The sequence below is a fragment of the Dromaius novaehollandiae genome, chromosome 1, assembly GCF_036370855.1.
Source record: "Dromaius novaehollandiae isolate bDroNov1 chromosome 1, bDroNov1.hap1, whole genome shotgun sequence".
NCBI classification, from domain to species: Eukaryota; Metazoa; Chordata; class Aves; order Casuariiformes; family Dromaiidae; genus Dromaius; species Dromaius novaehollandiae.
The window spans coordinates 134,206,727-134,226,872 of NC_088098.1; the positions used below are offsets into that span (position 1 = coordinate 134,206,727).

General features: G+C 37.7%; 1 protein-coding gene across 5 annotated transcripts in view; it reads left to right on the forward strand.

The window, feature by feature from the left end:
• Window positions 1–20,146, forward strand: part of MAP7D2 (MAP7 domain containing 2) — an 84,931-nt gene that overhangs the window by 59,000 nt on the left and 5,785 nt on the right. For 3 of the 5 annotated variants that reach the window (XM_026120704.2, XM_026120705.2, XM_026120706.2), the window contains 11 exons: window positions 814–928; window positions 1,861–1,959; window positions 3,937–4,047; window positions 5,343–5,465; window positions 8,552–8,700; window positions 9,831–9,958; window positions 16,276–16,538; window positions 16,893–17,019; window positions 18,348–18,552; window positions 18,729–18,833; window positions 20,080–20,133. In XM_026120704.2, the coding sequence (XP_025976489.2) occupies window positions 814–928; window positions 1,861–1,959; window positions 3,937–4,047; window positions 5,343–5,465; window positions 8,552–8,700; window positions 9,831–9,958; window positions 16,276–16,538; window positions 16,893–17,019; window positions 18,348–18,552; window positions 18,729–18,833; window positions 20,080–20,133 (1,479 nt within the window). Of the gene's footprint in view, window positions 1–487; window positions 591–813; window positions 929–1,860; window positions 1,960–3,936; window positions 4,048–5,342; window positions 5,466–8,551; window positions 8,701–9,830; window positions 9,959–16,275; window positions 16,539–16,892; window positions 17,020–18,347; window positions 18,553–18,728; window positions 18,834–20,079; window positions 20,134–20,146 lie in introns of those variants that run through there. The other 2 variants (XM_026120709.2, XM_026120708.2) reach the window with 2 other exon arrangements.

A 20,146-nucleotide genomic window follows, 5' to 3' on the forward strand; every position in this document is an offset into this window, starting at 1 on the left:
AGCTGTAAGTTAAAGGTAGAGCAGGATTTGGGGAGGGGAAGAAATCTTCTTACAGTTCTCCTCCTTCTGAAAACCCTAATGCACCAAAGCATAGAGAAGAATGTGGGGGTGGCAGGAAAAAAAAAAAAGCTCAGAACAGTCTAGGCATATACTTAAAAAATATGCATCTGCATAAACTTCATTCTAATCTAAATGGCAGAAAAAATCAGAAACTCTTAAATGCCTAGAATGTAAAGAACATAGTGGAAGAAAGGAGGGAGTTTTTGTAAAGATAAATAAATAAATTGGTCATCCTGCAAAGCAATCTACTTTCGGTTTAAAATGATCATTTATCTGCGTGGCTAGGAGGAGCCACTGGCATTGCAGCAATTTAGCTGTGCTCAGACAGGGATGGAAAAAATCCTGAGGTCTGCATAGACAAGAAGGAGTTAATGCTTGTCGAGCATTATTCTTACACAAATTAAGTCCAGAGCGCAGCAGCAGCCTCACCATCAGGAGCAGATGCTAGGCAGTGATGCAACCTGTGTTATTTACTTAGGCCTCTGTAGTGACCTCAGTGGCTTGCAGACAAAGGATACACATATCTGGAGGTAGGTAGGCATGCTGATACCTCCTTTATTCCGTCCTTTTTCTTTTATCGGAAGCAAACTCCTGTAATCATCTCATGTGGAGCAACAGGGGAACCGCTTATTGTACGTGTATTTTTAGCTTGGTTTCAGAGGAAAGAAGAAAAGCTCCAAAAGAACTGATTTAGATCTGGTTTCTCTCTTTTTTTTTTTTTCTTTTTTTTCTTTTTTTACCAAATATAACCAGGAACGTTTAGAAGCCATGATGCGTCGCTCGCTTGAACGCAGCCAGCAGCTGGAACAGAAGCAGAAGCGATGGTCGTGGGGAGGAGCACTGGCTGCAGGCTCAGGAGGGAGAGATGGTAAGTGAAACAGGCTGCCTGCATTGCAGATCCCGAAGTGCAAAATGCATGAGGTTGTGAAGGTAGCAAGCGTGATGCGTATTATAGTTAGTGTGGTACTGTAGGGGCTACTGACTTGGGGCGTGAATAAATGCTTTGTAATTGTTTACCAGGTTTCCTCTGTCTAATACTTTCTGGGAAGAAAGGTCACTCCTAACTTTAGGAATGCAGATCACTTTAACAGAGTAATCAGAATCTGTTTGGAGGATGACAAAATGCTAAAATTAAAATTGATGCTCTTTCTCCCTTATTCTCTTCCCCCGCATTGTCTCCCCACACACACAGTTAGCAAATTTAATATTCACCAAGGGACTAAGTGCTGTCCAAGCCTTGCAAAAGACGATCTATTTTTGTTTGGTACTTCTGAAACCTGAGAGGAATTTCTGGATGACTGTGCAGCACCTGCAGTTTAAAATAGGTTTTCTTCCCCCCCACATACTTTTTTTGTTGATGATCTTGATTTGGTTTCAGAACAATTTTTTTATTTCATAATCAGTCATGTACTGCTTCTATATTTCAGAGATGCATGTTTTCTGTTTTGAATCATGTAACTTGCTTAAATTTACCAGGTTTGAATAAACCATTGTTAGGGGGGAAATTATCCATGTTTGGGTGGTGATGAAATACGACAGTTGCTCTCTTTTAAACAGTGTGTAAATATATTTAATTCTAAAAAGGCATACATGCTGTATCTTTTTTCCTTGACATAATTTTCATGGTATTAAAAAGCCAGGAAAATAAATATATTTGATATTATACTAAAAGTAAGTCTTTTATACTTTGAGAAGGAAACCACTTTGTTTTTGTGATACAGTTTATGCTTAATTCCACCTCCCCCAACTTATTCAGTAATTTCTTTCACGTCTTTTTGCTCTGATTTTTCTGCTGTGTAGGTGAATCAGAAAATACCCCACCCCCTGTTCTAGGTTTAGCTGCCAACACCCTTCCTCCAGACCCTGTGACCTCTACTGCTCCTGCCGATTCCTTCAATGGTATTTCAGAGAATCACAGTACCATCCTGTCTTGTTTATAACTGTTCTAATCACTGTAATCCATCCACTGATCTTGTCCTTCCTAACCACTGTTTTCTTATTATTTCAGTCTGGTACGCTACAGCATTACTGTTAGAGATGTGGACCAAATGTCTGTTTAATTTCCTTTTAATTTTGCCATGGTGGAGCCGTGCATGCCTCACATCCCAACACAGTAGAGGCATTTCATGATTTTCTCACTAGCTGTAGACTTCTACAACTCAGATTCTCACTTCTGTTGATTCTGTGGGCACTCTGTGTTTGTGTGTATATGTGTATAAATATCAATATACATGTATTTTATAGTTTTAATGTACATGCACAAGTGCAGGTGCTGTTTAAAAAAATCTCAGTTGCACAGTAACAGAAAATGCATTACGGAGAGGGTGTTTTGTCAAAACAGTCCCATTTTTCCATCTCGAGGGCCTTTTACTGCAGTATTTTAAGAAAGAGCAAATTTGGTATGTACAGCCATGCTATATTTTCAGCATCCTAAAGTGGGTTTTGGCCATGCTGGTATTTGTAACAAACTCGGATAACTGACTTTGTGTTTAGGCAACCATATTTTGTTTTTCTTTTGTATTGTTCAGTTATCTTTTTTTTTTCCTTTCTTTCTTTCTTTCCTGAGAGGACTGTGACGTATGTAGATGAGCGCTCCAAGTTTAAGACTGGATTGCGTATACGATTTCTAATTTTGGTTGCAAATGTAATCGGCTCTTTGAAAACATAACACAGCCTCTGCTTTTAAGAACTAGGTTCTTTTTCTCCCCGAAAAGAAGGAGCTAGGCTTGAATATTACTCCTGCAGAATGCACGGTATCTGTTTTTCTGCACATGCTCTCACAGAACTGTTATTTTTGGAAAAGGGAGTCAAATTTTTTGTACTAGTTGTTACTTATTCACGAAGACGAGATTTGGATGTGCAACTGATGTTTTGTAGCACACCAGCATTGTACCTGCCTCATTAAAGAGGAAACATAGAGAATTATATTGTTTACAGTAGTAGATGAAGTCAAATCTTGCAGATCCCACTGAGGCAAGGTTAACGTACTGGGGAATGCCATAACTTACTTTGGGGCTGCAGAATTAGGGCCACGTATATGTCTCTAGCTGACGGTATTTTTGTTTTTGAAAAACAGAATTCAAACTTAAAAGACAAAGCCTCTATGCTTTTAGCTTCTGAGCATTGTGCGGTGATCATCATATAGTAGTACACTGTACTTGGATAAAATTTTTCTGTTGTTCTGTTGAATAAATGGCAAGGTAAGAAATAGGCAGGCTTTGTCAAACAGTGTTTCAGAGGAAATAACGGCACAAAAATGAAAGCACTTGGAGTAATACCAAAAGCTTTTTTTTTTTTTTTAATTTTTAATTCTTAACTCTTTAATTCTTAATTCTTTAATTTTAATTAATAACATAAAGCCAAATGGCTGGTGTCAAAACAGTCATTGTAAGGGTGATTTCTTGTCATGCAGATATGAGTGTCGTGTCATTTTTGTGTTAGAATAATATCTGAGAGCCACCCCAGCTCTTCCGGATGGAAAGTGAGGGGAGGGGGAACGGAGGTGAGGAGTTGAGAGTTGTCACGTATGCAATTCAGCATTTTCCTTAGGTAACTTTCTGCTTGTGCTGGTATCATATATCTTCTGTCAGAAAGGCTTCATTTATTCAGACCTAATACACAGTTGTTTGCCTGTGGCACTAGAGAACATGTGCCATTGTAACACTGAAATGTTAAATTCACAAGCAGCAAAGTTGTGGACCAAAGCATAGCTCATACGCTGCTGGTCCCTCAGCAGTCGCAGCAAGCTTATCTCCTACGGCTTACTCAGTGCTGTGATCAGTGACAAAGGCCAGGAGTACAAAATGCAAGGTTAATTTGGGGAGTTTTTCAACACTGTGATATGAATACAAATATGTTCAATGCGTCTCTCTGCAGCATGTGACAAACTTTCAGCTTCTACAATGAATCTGCCAAAGCAAATGGAGTCACCAATCAGTAAGCGTCTCTCCTCCTCCACAGCGGCAATAACACATTCCCCTGACAGAGGCAAGTGAATATGCTGGTCCTTTACCAGCATAAACTCTCCTTCTGTGTTTAAAGCACTTCCTCTCCATATGTCTATGTAACTCTGATATCAATTATTCAAAAGAATTCAAACGTTTGCAGGGTCGTAAGTTAACTGTTAATGTGAAATACGATGACATAGTTTTGTAGCCTGCCCAAGACTGTGGTGACCCTAGGTCAGGGACAAACACTGTTTTTTACTGCTTATTTTTCAACTTGTGATACTTTAGCAAACAGGGTTGCAAATACGCGCTGCAACTGCAGCGGTTTCCCAAACCTGTATGGCCATAGCCAAGCAATAAAAAAACCAAGCAAACCAGCCCCGTGGCACGACAACGGACATGGGACGCAGTGTTGGCAGAACTATGTCTGAAGAGCCACCTGGGAGATTTTAATCTGGTGACCAGAGGTCTGGAGTCCTTTAATTTGGTTTGAAAACCTGATCCATGAGAGGCTCAGCAAGAGATGATCATCTTGCAGAATTAGGGGTTACTAAACACTACAGAAAGGACTGGAAGAATTATGCCACTGTCAACTCTTTGCATTTCTTTGTTTTGCGGGATATCCTGTTTCCTTTTCTTCTCTTTCCTCCCTTTTTAACTATAATGAGAAAAATACATTGACTGAAATAAGTGACAGTGAAGGTATATTTTTAGAATGAAAAGGGAAGTTAAATTTCCTTTCATTTTTGAGTTGCTTAATGAAAACACATCCATAGCGTTGAGGTTATTGTGATAGATGGCTTTATATGTGCATGTAGTAGAAACATTTATAAATATTTCTTGTACAGTTGATGCTTATATTTATGGAATGCAGGCATATTGTATAAATAAAGATTATGTAATGGGGGTGAGACTGCAAATTTTAAATGCAGTCCAGTATGACTGGCACACAGTGAGTAGCTGCACTGTTATGCCAGTGTTTCACCTTTCCTACTGGGATCAAGGCAAACCTTTTTCATGCTGAGTCATGAAAGCAACGATATCGCAGAATGGATCATGCTTCTGTGTAAGAACAAAATGCAAAGCAATCTTAACCTCACTATATTTATTGTACAGGTTCGAAGATAATTTAGGTGGCTTTAAATGATGGAGAAACCAGAAACCTCTTTTCAGAGGAGAATTAAAATTATTTTTAAATATTTTAAATCTCAAACACTTCAAGACTTTTTTTCATTTCATTTAATCATTTCATCGTTTTGTTTCAGTTATTTTAAAGCATCATTTGTGTTTTGTTCTTGCATTTTAAAATTTATTTTATTTGCTCCCATCCTTCAGCTCACCGCATGCATCTTAGTCCAATGGAAAACTTTATTGTTTCTCGACTGCTGACTCCCACACAGTCTTCTTTAGCCAGAAGCAGAAGTACATTAATGCTTTCTGAGCAGTACAATAATCCAGGTAAAAATGTGAATTATTCACTTTGAAACCATTAAGGTATGTTTTTGGCTGCATTTAAGTAGTTGCTTAAAGAACTGGAATGCTATGAACCAAATAAAAGGGTTTTTTTTGTACTACTGTATAAACTCTCAAAGAAGCTGCTCTTGATAAGTGTGTTTAAAAGTGAAAAAATGCATCATTTAGTCTTTTTTATTCTGAATATTTTTTAAAAAAAGAACATTGCAATGAAGTCTTGAATTAACCAAATCAGTAAAACGTAAACCAATGGAAAACTGAATATATTCATTTATGAAATAGTTTGTCTCTTAGACCAGTGTGAGATACCTATCAGAGCAGAACACAAAGGCTTTATTGATTATATTAACGTTGTTCCCTTTTATACCTAGGCAGTATCCATAACAAAACCCCCAGGCCACCATTTCAGCCTTAATTATTTTTATGGGGGGTACCATTCTTCACTGCTAAATCACTCTTTGTCTTTACATGTGTATATATAAATATCTGTAGATAGATAGATATAGGTTGATATTTGGTTTTTGTTTAGAGGAAAAACATAGAGGAAAAACTAATTGGAACGGATTGGTTCCAGTAATTATTACTCTTTAAGAAGCTAAAAATGAGGGGTGGTAGTTATTGCTCTTATCTGTAAATGGCAATCTGAAACTCCTATTTTGCAAACATCTTCACAATTAATTTGTTTCCAGTCCTGCTAATACTTAGGCAAGTGCCTAATTTTATATACCTACTACTTGAGTTGTCCTGGTTTTAAAGTTATACCTGCTCATAAGTGTTTGCAGAAAGAAGGACTGAAGTTTGACAGCCTTTATGCCCTTTTATTCAAAAAACAAAGCAAAACAAGCAAAAAACCCCAAACACCTTTCTGCAAAAGGAAACACTTTTTCAGGATAAAAGTGGTTAGAATGTAAAGGGCTGATCACCTTGTGATCAGTATTGTCATATGGCTTGGTTGAAGTATGCTCAAGTCTTGTATCTGTGCTCTTAATGCGAAGATATTTAAAAGTGAGTTACAAAGTAAACATACTTTCTTTTGTGCATTACTTCTTTGTTGCAGTGTCTAAAGACACTGGTATTGATTGGCTCTGAAATGATTTTCTTTTTTTTCTGCATTAAAAGTAACATCTGTTGGAAGCAGAACTGTTGTCATGCAGTACTTTGCGCATAAGAAAAATCCCAGTTTACTTACTGTTCAGGGAGCAACTACTAGTAAGGGGGACCAAAAGCCAACTCAGAATTAGATCGGTATATTCTGCTGAAAATGTTAAGGTGAATTGGCTGGACCACTTACAGATGTTGTCTTCTATGTTGTGTTTGATATTGAAGAAATCAATAGGGACTCTCGTTGCCTTTCCCCACTTACTTGCTTGCAAACTGTCAGTCTTATCTCTGTCATCATCACAGGATCTTTAAAGCAGCATGCTGGCACGTATCACAAGGCCGCAATTTGGCCTGCGGTTCTCCCTTCCCCTGGGCTGAAACAGTGCTGGTTCTGGGAATACTCTCTAAACCAGTGTCCTCTTGTCATTTCCTTGCAAAGCAAGCAAGTGGTGGCTCGGTTTGCAAACAGCATCGGTGCTCGGAACAGCCGCTGACAGTCTTGTCAGTGATTGCCAGCAAAGGGGTGAGGGAGGATCTTCTATTAATAGTATAAAATGCATTCTTCCCCTGGTTCTTCCACATGCTTTGTGAGGGGTAAAAACGTAATACTCGTTGAAGAGTTTTTCTGTCCTCAGGCAGTGACTTACTTCTGGGTTGGCGCAGTGGCCTTTAAACCTCTCTCAGTAGAAGTAGCTTCCTGAGCAGGGAATGGAATCTTTCCTTTTTTTATAAGTACATACTGTGCATCATGTTTGGGCAAAACTTGCTCTCCTGCATTTTCTGCAAGCTTGGAAATGAGGGTCCTCGATTTAAGACTCTTCCTATAAGGCAGTGCATCCTTAGCATCACTCTCAGTCAACATATCAAGGCAAGCAATAGTTACTGGAAATTTATGATTCAATTTTTTTTATAGATGAAGTAAAAATACATATTGTATTTAGCAATTAAGATTTTAAACATTTTTCTTCATATTCAGAGCACTTTTGCCAAGTTGCTAGAAAGTCAGTGAAGGAAAACATAGGTTCAGTTGAACTTAGAAAGCATGCAAAAAGGCATCATGAGTAATTTTATGGGACTGCCCCCAATAAAAAAATTATGCAAATATATTTTCTTCCTCTAAATTTGAATAATACTTTTCCACAGTCAATATTCTTGACTTCAGTTGAATAAAATAAAAATGGAAATGCACTGTGTCACTATGGTTGTAATTAGTCCCTGTTTTATTCATAAAGCATATACCCTGTTAATTGCGTTTTATATGTTTGTGAAAGTTTCATCTTGGAAGGCAATATGAACAAAAAACAGGATTAAAGTATTCCATTTTAAAATATCCCATTCGTATTGCAAATGAAAAGCAAACGTCCAAGAAGAGGTTCCCTATAAACTGCAGTGAATGTGTCACTCTCAAACTGATGTCTACCATTAATAACAGTAACTGAAATAACTAAAGCAGTATTTAGTTTAGGACTGTTTTTAAAATTTTTTAAGCATTATTATGCAAACTAATTAAGGTGTTTAGAAGCCTTTGCCATGTTTAGGCATTTTAGAAAATTCCCTCTTTTTCACTCACCCTTCATGTCTCAGAATACTTGTTCAAAAGTGATCCAACTAGAATTATTTGATTACTCTTTTCAACTCTATGCAAAGGAAGCTGATGTTTTCAGAATAGAAAAAAATCACAGTCGTAGTTAAGTAATTCAAAAGGTATATGGGTAAGAGAGTGGTATCTGAGATATAAAAATAAAAATTCTATAAAATATGTTAATTTCAGTTGAGGCATTTTTAGTAAATATGGGACCATGCCAAGTATGTGTTACATAATGTGATTTTAAAAAATGCTTTTAAAAAAACTTTGAAAATGACCTTTGTGCTGTTGAACATTATAACATAAAAGTATGCTGTTTTCTCCTCTCCCTTACTTCTCTGTCTGTGCTCCCTTTTGCTCTTGCTATTGTACTATAACTCTTTAGTATTCCATATCTGTCCTCGTGTAGCACCAGCTAGTCCTCTTAAATCTCCCTACAAGCCTTCCCCCACACGAAGCACAGACAGAAAGAAGGCAACTTCACCCTCCACTTCTGATGCCATGAAAGGGGCAACTGCAGCTGAAGCTGCTCAGGTGGGTTTGGAAGGTTTTTGGATTTCCCTTCTGGATAAGCTGATGTGGCTTCTGGTGGTTATCTTTCACTTTAGATTCATAAAACTAAAGAGATACCTCTTTGGTAAGAAATAGTGGTAAGAAAATGAGTCTTGCATGCCTCCATTGGTTTCATGCTCCTGTTTAGCAACCTTTTAATATATTCTTCTTCCTGGGAATCAGTGTTAAGCAATGGTGTGGGGAACGGCAACACCTTTATTTTCAGAGAACTGACATTTCTGGCACTGAAGTTTGTGTTTCTGGACTTGACTGTAACTTCTGGGAATGGGGATGACAAATAGGATGTCAGTACTGGATATGACTATAAATTAATCCAGTCTTTTTGGTTAATTAGCAAGCTTCACATATTCTGCAAAGTTGCCAAGTGTGTTGGCAATGCCTCTGATTTATACCAATTGTTTAACCCTCTCTGTAGACATTTTAGATGCTGTCCACTTATAATTTGCATTATTGATGATCTACTGTAGTTTCCAGAAAAGCAAAGTCAAGTCATTTAACTTGATTGAGTCTACACATTGTAAGGTATATTTTAGAAAACTTATGCTAGTGTTGTTAAACCCATCACATAAAGCCCTGTGTCTTGCAATAGTTAATATATACAGTAGAAGGATTCATGCCATCTAAACGAGGTACGAGACAGAAGACCAAAGCTGGGAGCTGGAGGTTGTACAGCATTTTCCTCAGCATTATTCAACGGTGTTACATCTAGCAGCGTTTATGTGAGATGCCTAGGTGTACCACTGGCCATGCCCAAGAGATGTTGCACATCAGTAGGATTTAGATGATTTTGAAAATTCCATGCAGTGACCCCCAAGACCTTCTGGAGAGGCAGTGCTCTGCTGTGGTGTTACTAATCTGCAGCTTGTATACTGTGTCCATGCAAGACATGTTTTTTTGTTTTTTTTGTGTTTTTTTAATATTTATTTAAAGTAAAAGATTATATACTCCAGTTGAAAGTTTTTTCAACCCTAGCTTACATCTTAAAAATATGTCGTGCAGATCTGGTTATATGCCCTCTTGTTAATAAAACTATCAAATATATTCGAACTGTTGCCTCTGAGTATGAATACTAAAATGAACTGGTTTTCTAGACTGAGAAGATAAAGAAAGAGAAGAAACCAACAACACCTGGTTCATCATCTGGTGTGGGATCTCCTCTAAGAAGGTCTGATTCTCCTGCTGCCCTGTCCAGAAGATCTGCATCACCTGCAACACCTAAGTATGCCTTTCTTATTAGTGATCTAATACATGCAGAGAACTTCTTGTTGCCTATAAAGAAGCTATAGATTCCTGAGGAACTTCCTTAGAAGCATTGCATAAAATCCAAGTCATTTTAGTTCTTCAGATATACACCTGTGTATATATATATATACACACACATGTATACACAGAAAGAGAGAAAGAGATGTAGATAAACAGATACATGTAAAATTGTGTGAAGAGGCACTAGAGGCACTTCTCTGCCTTTTCTCAGTCTTTAGAAACTGTGGCTGTGCATCTGCTTTTCATTTGGTAACTGCTATTAAATTTTATTTAAGATTTAACATATTTATTTTTAAAACATGCTTACATGCTTTTGTTTTATTTGGTTTTGAAGAAATTCTGTCTCGTGAAGAAATGCACAGAATGTGAACATTAAGTAGAAATTTCAGCATGTAAAATATGCATTTCCTTTTGCTGACATGACTGCCTGGGTCTATAAATATACTTACTATGCTTCATCTAAACCTGCAGTTTTAATCTTTGTTTCTTTACAGACCTTTGTGTTTTCTTTCATACAGACCTGTGGACTGATAGTGTAGCTGGGCTTAATGGCAATTGAGTTGCTTTTCTTAATTGTTTTTTGTGGACATTCCATGTACCACAGCTTGAAATTCATTAGTCTAAACCAATTTGTCTTCAGCTTCATTAGAGCAGGATACTAAGTTTGGCTCAAATGCAGAAGTACGCTGGAATAATCATGGTCTACAGTAGTTGTCTGTTTTTTTTTTTTTTTCTTAAAGTCTTTTCATGAGCCCCACTCTTGTCTGTCTCAGAAATGATCTCCATTTGTCTGATTATAAATACTGTTTTTTACCTGAACCTGACCATATTTTGAACCACTCTAACTAACTCCTTTTTGACAAATTTCTTCTGTTTAAAAAAACAGCTAATATGCCTTTTCTGTTTCAGCTTTGTGTGTGTAACCCTTTATGGAGGATGATTTTTGTGTGTGAATCTGGTATTGGACAAAATATAGGAAACTGTCTGGCGCTGTGTTTGATGGACATTCTTTCTGTTCCAGACATACTCTTTCATGCAACTGTGAAACTGCAATTCTTGGTTCATATTTCCATTATTGGCCACAGATCCTTAAACTTTCAATATTACATGTTTACAGTCATCAGATTCCAAACCGTGTAATTTTGCACATAATGGAATGATATGAATTTACGTAACAGGAAATGTTAATGACTGAGGAACAAGCTTCATAACAATTTTCAATAGATTTTTGTGCAGTGGTATTACAAAATGTAAAGAGAAAAGTTTGAGCTGTAAAAATATATATTACTCTGTAAGTTGCTGGTATTCCCTGTTCAGAGTGCATCTGTCAGTTCAGTCAACCAGTATAAAAGATATACCAAGAAGCACAAACAGTTAAACAAAATCATCGGAGGGAAATGGACTGCTGACAGTGAAGCACTTCATGATGGGCAGACATTGAAGAAGCTGGTATAGCTCATCCTAGAGACACACTAACATGCTAAACAAAAAATGATTTTGAGAAACAGATGTTTAGTACAGCATGCAGAAAAGCTGGCCCAGTTGTGATTTGTAGAACTAATTTCCATAAAACAGTAGACAAAGATTGAAACTTTTTTTTCAGAAGATACTTGTATAAATTTTGAAAACCATTTTCTAGGAAAATGTTTTAATGTCTATAAGGAATATAAACTGTTGTGTTTAGAGGAAGAAGCAAATGCTGTATGGAGGAATTAAGAAGCCTACTGGTGGCTTATTCTGTGATTGTGAGCCCCAGATAGCTATTCTTTTTTTTTTTTTTTTTTTTTTCTTTTTTCCCTGCTCCCTGTCTTCCTCGAGAGGATCTAGTTCTGACCACAGCTAGAAATATATTACTGAGCGTTTAATCTTAACGTGGCCCAGTTAGAACACCCTCCTTGACCTTCAGTGATGCACCAAATAGAATTTAAATCTATGTTACTGATTTCAGAAAAACAGTTCTGCTTCAGCACTCTAGAAACTCCCCCTCAGAAATTAAAAAAAAAAAAAAAAAAAATGATCGGCATATTATATAAAAATATCCACCTCTTCATACAACTCAAATGACACAAATGATGATCTGGTTGGTCGCTGGATTTAAATGTAGCGAGTCCAGCTTTTGGAACTTTCTGTTAGATTGTCTAATCTTTCCTTTACATTTAAAATTATCTGTGGAGCTTAAGAATATTTTGAATTCTCTTTCAACAGCTAGCTAGCGGATGGCCCAATTCAAGGTTTTGAACATATCTATAGTAATGCAGCTATCAAATAAAATAGTAATATTAAACAGAGCTATAGTGAGTTTGTGTTCTTTTAAGAAATGTAAAAGAAATGAAATTCTCTTTTGTCTGGCTGGAAAAGATCAAAACTAGGAGTGAAAGAAAACTTCCTTTGAGAAAATACCACAGATAACAGAGCAAAAATGTGAGAACCCAGGAGTGATATTTGATCAGAGCAATCTCAGAAAGAAAGCTTGAGAACATGATGTCTTTACTGTGGTTTCAGCAGAGCTTTGGTTGATAGGAATAATAGGGAGATGAGAGGGGAAAAAAATGTAGCAATGCCAGAGCTGCTGACTTCTCATTTAAAATTAGCCTTCTGAACTGCTGTAACGGATGACCTGTCATGTACCTGGCTCTTAAAGAAAGCACACTGTTCTCTACCTTGCTGCTTATGTTCAAAAGTGGATGTGCCCTCCAACTCTGTAGTGCTACATGTACTTTATTTTTTATGCTTAGCTAAAATAAGCTCAGGACTCCTCTTGTGCTGTTCCTGAGACATGCTTCTGCAGTGTGGGCTACTGCTGTCCCTCTTTAATTAAAATAAGAGACACTTAAATTTAAGCACCTGTGGCTCATCAGGCCTGATAAAGATGCAGTGCTTGTAGCAGCCATGATGAGAATAGCTTCTTACTGGCTGCTGCCTCCATGTCAGCACAGGGGCTTAGGTGAGATAATTACAGCTGTTAAATTTATTTTGTACCTTTGTTGGGAGGAAGATGCTTCCTGTACATCTGCATTCTTTAAAATCCAGTGACTAAGATCAACTAACTTTAAGGTAACTAAAATGCTACCATTCCTTGGATTTTTGAGAGTCTTTTTCTTAATTCTCTGATCTTCATATTATAGGGCACAGTTCTGTTTTCCCAGTTCTTACAAGGATTTCATTACATCCCCTCCATTTCCTCCAAGGCAAAAATAAAACACTTTTTTTTTTTTTTTTACATTTAAAAAGTATAAATATACACTAGATGTTAAGCAGACCCATATGCAAGTATTTATACGTTTCCCTTAATGCTCCCATTTTCTGTTTTCATAATCAAGTTTGGCCCCTTCTGGTAAAAAATAGCATCATCTAAACACTAGTAGGAGTAATGCTTTTTTCCAATAACAGTTTTTTTCAGTGTTAAAGGTGCCAGATGACAATATGTTTAAATAAAAGGTGGAAAGCACTGTTCGCTTAATACTTTTTACTGGCATCAAATAAATTATTCAGAAATTTTCAAATCAAGATTCTTATTGCTGATAGCTTTTCTCTACTTTCCACTCCTTGCATTATGCTGTTGTCATTCTTGCAGTTAACTGTTTTTTACATGTTTCTCCCTTTTAATTGCTTTAGAACAAGTAGAGCCATACTTGTCTGAAAGAAAAAAAATAAGAAAAAAAATCCATAGATCTAAAAGTATTTTAGATCTATGTATTACTTAAATATTACATTTAGCACACGTTTCTTGTCCAACAGGTAAGCTGTACAGCCTGTCTGCTATAATGCCGATGCAGTGCAGGAAACATAGTTCTCATGACTAGACTCCTTCCTACCAGCCTCTTAAATTTAAACTGATTGTCATGTCTTTATTAGAAAACAACTTCTTCTTTACCATTACTAAAAATGACTCAGCCTTAGTTATAGGACTGTTTTGTTCCTCCTGTCACAACAAGTTACATTAACAGCATTAAAAGTTAAGTTAAAAATTAAATTAAAAGCATTGCAAGTAGTAGGTAGTGAAATCAGAAATGTAAAGCAAAGAGGGCAAGAAGGGACTACACTTTAAAAAAGTGTCTAATTAACAAGAAGCATCCTCGGGGTTTTGGAGAAACATCAGAAAGGCTGTTTGCCATCTTATTCACACATTTTTTTATGAAATGCAGTTGGAAATGACTGTAATTGTAAGGCACGTGTGAGCCATGTGCCTATGTAGGTGGGGACCTCAAAGTCTCTGCCCTCATCTTTAAGAGGCCCTGGGAATCCATCTATATCCTAGAGAGAAGAAAAATAAAGACGGTGCTAAAAACAGACCAAACCAACCACAAACAAACCAATGTCATTCTCTTCTCCTATCACTCCTATTTTTTTACTAAAGTAAAAGATCTGGAAACGCTGTGAATTCCCTCTCCATACCTCCCAAAGCATGTTTCCGTCAGGGAGCAGCAGCTGAATGCTGCCCCGCAAGGGAGGGCAGCAGGACAGGCAGGGGCAGGGACCTCACCCACAGAGTCCCAGCCCACAGCACCCAAAAAGGCAGCTGGGGCAGGTCTGGTGATGTTGACCAGGGTCAGCCAAGAGGCCAGCGATGGCCAGGTAAGGGCATAGCAATGAGGCAGGTCTGAGGCCAAGGCAGGGCATGAAGTCAGGATCAGCAAGGTCCAAGGCCAGGCATGGGCATACCTACAGCATAGCTTAGGCAAGGACCAAGGGTGAGGGCCTGAGCTTACATGGGACTCCTGGGCTCCCAGGCAGAGGGTGTCTGGATTGAACCCTGGATCTTGCTGGGTGCAGTGGTTCCAGCAGGCCAAGGGCTTTTGGAGTCTGTGGTGGCTCTTCAGCAGAAGCAAGAGAGTGCAGACAGTGCAGTACTCTGTGATCTTTGCCTCCCCACAAACAGGGCAGCTTTAAATGAGCTTCCTATATTCTGGTGTCTTGGCCTCTTTCAAATGCAGCATGATATGCTGGAAAGAAACCTTTCTTTTCCTGAGTTTATGAGTTATGGGGGAGGAGGAAAGACTCAGGATTTTTATTGTCTTCTTCATAATGTAAATGCTGGTTTCGGTGACAGTAGTCTCTAGCCACACAATACTATAGTTAGATTTATGCAGAACTTTGTACTCTAGTCCATTAATTTTCAGCCATTCATAAATGTTCACATTTTTCATGCTTATGGTCTGTTAGAAGGAGTACACAGTCTAGAAAACATCGTGTTGTAGTACACAAAACTATATATTGCGTAGATGAAAAAAGGTGATAAGGGATAATACATTTGTATCATAATTGCATATCTGTAAGAAAGGTTAAAACTGCGTGTGTAATGTTCACCTTAATGTAAGATTATTTTTTCTAATGGGACTCAAATCACTTTTTCTTTCAAGATTGTGATCTCTTTTACCTCCATAATACTTAGTCACATAGTCTTTTTTAACGTTACAAGTATTTAATGCTAGTTACTGCTGCTATATAAATAATAAATGGTGTTTGTGTGTAGTTTTATGTTTCCTTGTAATCTGTTCTCTTTAATGTGCACATATTTTCACTGAATATCAAGTATCTTTACCCTTTCACTTTTTAAGAACTGACTTCAAGGTTATCACACAATCTAAAGTATGCAACAGGCGAACAGGCTATCGGCAGCATTGCTGGTGTGCAGTGCTGTTGCCACAAGTGCAGCTGTGTAGAAGGTCCCAAGGCCTCAGTTTTGAGCCTTCAGTCTGTTGTCTTGATGCTGGTTAAAGCAGTGAAATAGTGGGGCTGACTGTAGAATGATTTGCTCAGTTCTGTCCCTTTTTGTGCTGCCCAGCTTTACCCTGGTGTATAACAATATTTGATGATGTTTTAGAAAATCAGATACTATTAGGAAGAAAACATATTTGAGAAGGCTGTATTCAGATGAAAGCATCACACTACAACTCATCAGAATTGCTCTAGATGGAAAGCAGTCATAGCTTTGCTTTAAATGCTGACGTGAGCTATTGAATACAATAACGTTGACACAATTATTTATGAAATGGCAGTTGGCAGTCCGTGATTTCATATCGCTTTCCTACAACTCAGACAATATTTTTGATCTTTTATATCAGACGTTTCTGTAATCATTTGCACTTGCTTGATAATTTCCTGCATTTCAGGTTCTGACTGTTTTGGCTCCAGGGTATTTTCTATGCAGTATTGTGCAAAACTACTGATATTCCTGTGTAGCTAGAGACAACAAGAAGAATCACGTATGTAAAGATGGAACTCTGTTCCCAGTTGCATAATGGACTCTTTGACTTTTGTTTCCCTCATCAGGACAGTTGCAAAGACTTATCCTCAGTCTCCTAAAAATGCCAAACAATATCCAGCTTCACCTGCGAAGCATCGTGCCACTTCCAATCTCAGCCAGGAAACTCCTAAAAAGAAAGCAGACAAGGAGAAGGAGAATGTCAGTCATCAAAAATCCTCAGGAGCACGCACTGATGAGGCAGGTCAGGCAGCTTCTGAGAAGCACGTGCCTTCTGCAGGAAAGACTGAAAGTAGTGAAGCTGAGTTCTATTGCAAGAATGTATTGCAAGGTACTGTGGGTCCATGAAACTTTTAAACAATGAGGTTCTGTTCTTTTCATGAAGCTACTCAGGGATGGGTTTATGAGTACCTGTAAAGGTACCTACTGGACCATTGCATAATTCTTACCAGGCAACCCATGTTTGGGAAATACTTGTTGCTAATGGGAATGTGAAAATGTTGAAATCCAGGGATACTGTTACTTATCCCATGTTTCATCTGCTGAAAGTGCTGATACATGCTTTGGAAAAGCAAGAATCGCTTAACAGTGTGAACCAGACCCATTTCAGTCACTGTCTGAGTGTGGAAGTGCTGGGCACTCTCTTATATCCCTGTCTAACTTTCCAACTGTGATGTTCTTCCAGGGAAGCTCACAGCAGGAACAACTGATGCAGAAGAAGCTTCAAAAATTCTAGCTGAGAAAAGACGACAGGCACGCCTGCAAAAAGAACAAGAAGAAAGGGAGAGACAAGAAAGAGAAGAGCGAGAGAGGTATGTCTGTTAATTTGTGAAAATTATTACCTAATAATGTCGTCTCTCTACTACTTGTACTGACTGTACTGACACACAGTCCATGTCCCAAAAAGCTTATAACCCATACCATTGAAGACACTAGAAACTGTGCTGTTTTGAGAATCAAGACAGCTATTCAGGAGCTGACATTTAAGTCTTTATTTCTTTAAATTTTGACCCATTACTCATTAGTGCCTTTTGCAGTCTTTGTCTAGTACAGTTAGAAGCTAGTAATTTTGCCCCTTTAAGAAGCCTGAAGACACAATCATTCATCCAAATACTTCAAATGTGTCCACGCTGCAGCCTGCAGGATGGTGTAGAAATACTTGAGGTAGTTTTAAATGAGCTAGTCCAGGTAGCAGGAGCAATTTTGCAGTAATATATGCCTTAGACTGCAAGGCATCTTGCAACAAATTAACCTGAAATTGATCTCCCTGTCCAACTCTGTTATGGGCACCTGAGGGCTTTAACAGTGTGGGCACAATGAAGTTTGCTGTGTCTAACCATGAAACTCTGGCTCTCCCCTGGGAATGAGCTTTTAGGTTGTCCTCTGCCTTGGAAGCTGGTTGCAAGTGTCAACAAATTACACCTTCCTGCAAGTCCCTAATATTAAATCACTAAATCTGCTTGTCTAGATTCAACTCTTGTTTCTGCCATGTTGTTATTGAGAATGTGGGGTGAAAAAATCACCAGCTTCTGCCAGTTTGGCCCAATGGAAGTATTTCCTGAATTCCCAACATGCAAAGTTAGGAATGATCAGTAGCCAAAGCAGCTCTTGAATGAGATGACCGAGGGGCGTGATGTCCCTGGGCTGGCCAGTGACCAACATAGATTTAACATACCGCTGCACTTCATGGGCTCTGTTTGCAGCTACTTGTCCAGACTATTTATCTTCAGCTGAATTGAAAGAAGGATTTGCTTGTTTATGAATACCAGCATTCTGGAGTTGAAATGACGTACAACGGAAGAAGGACATTTTTACTTTTGAACCTTACAGAACATTATTTCTTTATATTCTATTTGAAATCAGAATTAGCATGTTTTCTTTTTCTTTCTTTAATCATGCTGTTTTTAAAGGGAAATATAATTTCTATGAAATATTTTATGAAAGAAAAATAAGATTGGAATAGAAGTTTAATAGCCATCTGAATTCTGGATGTGCACTCAACCTTTTTGCTGTATTTCTGCATTTCCATAAGTGTGTGTACTGATGCATTTATTATTGATGCCAATTGTATGCCAAACATATAATAGGATTCATACTAAAGAAGGTGAAACATTTTAAAAATACTGGTATATTCTTGCAGGCTTGAAAGAGAAGAGCAGAAAAGAAAGGCAGAAGAAGAAAGACTTCGTCTAGAAGAAGAAGCTCGTAAAAAAGACGAGGAAAGAAAACGTGCAGAGGAAGCAGCTAGAAAAAAGGCAGAAGAGGAAGCCAGGAGGAGAGCCGAGGAGGAGCAAATGCTAAAAGAAAAGCAAGAAAAAGAGCTCCAAGCCAAACTTGAGAAACAGGTACTTGAGAAACAAATATGAAACTTTTTAGTATTTTAGAAGGTTATTATTGCCATAACTCTGCCAACAGTAATATGAATATATCAGTATATATGTGGGTATATAAGATAGTACAGTATCTGGTAATCTGCCTGAAATAAATAATGGACCTATCATATTTTACACGTTTTGATTAGAAGGAAGAAGCAGAAATCAAAGCCCGTGAGGCAGCTGAACAACTTCGTCTTGAAAGGGAACAAATCATGCAGCAAATTGAGCAAGAAAGACTGGAGCGGAAGAAGGTAGATATTTGTTTCTCATTTAAGATGATTATTTAATGTCTTGTTTAAATACACAAACCCAGAAATTTACCCATTAGTATCTACAAATAATAATCTGGACAAGATTACAGATTGCTATTTTTGCCTCATGTAATATATGCTACTTGCAAGTTAGAAGAACATGGACATCAAAATCTGTAATGAAGTAGAATTACTGAGGCCAATGGCTTTCTGCTAGGCATTGAACAAATACAGAATTAGCCTCTACCCACAAAGTTAAATACGTGAGACAAATATGGAATGACATGCTAAGGCAAATGGTGGTTAGTCCCCAACCTGGGACATCACAGACTATTGAGGAATATGAGTGATTTTGTTTTAAAACTTAAACAAGAAAAGCTCCATGTTTTTAACTGGGAAAGTCAATGTGATTAAAAAACAGGTTTCCTCCCACCTGGCTTGTCACTGGTTACATAAACTATGCAGTGGCAGTGTGACTGGCTACTACTGCAATTGTTTCTGCACAAGGAAATGGCTGGAGCTGCATAATTTAGCTTTACGTACATCTCTGTGGCAGGAAAGAGGGAACAACTGCAGAGCTGCACAGTACGAAACCTCTGTCTAGTTGTAAAAGGTCTTCTTTCCACATATGTTATTCCAGTATGTTATTTTTAACTGTTTATCACTGTGCTGGAGGCATGTTACAGTTACTGATTAGAATATCAAACCAAAATGACTTTAAATCTGAACATTTCCTTTCACTCTGGTACAATCAGACAGGATTTGTTGGGAGATTTTTAATGAGCAAAGAATTGAAAAGCAATTTTAGTGTAACACCTGGCACATTTCCATCAGGAATAATTGCAAATACTTCATTTTACTCCTCCATTCCAGAAAGCCTAACTATTTAAAAAGCAACTGCTTGGAAATAGTTGGAAAAGCAACTAGATGGAAATGATAGCTGCTGTTGTTAAGTAAATGTCTTGTTTTGGAACAGAGCAGAACTCATGACTACAAACACCTAGTATTAAAATGTTTATCTCTAAATTGTATCTAGTGAGAAAGTCATGTTTTGTGAGACCTGATGCATAAAAGCCAACTCCCATCTGTTTTTTTTTGTTTTCTTTATTTGTTTTCTTATTTATCTTCCCTTTTTCAGGAGAGGCAGGGATGAAGTCATCGTAGTAGAGAAACACATTCCTTTATCAGTCTCTCGAGTTAAATATGTCATTTGCCTTCTAATGCTCTAGTTTATTTTGATTTCTAGAGAATAGATGAAATAATGAAGAGAACAAGAAAGAGTGAAACACCAGAAATAAAGGTATGAACAGTGT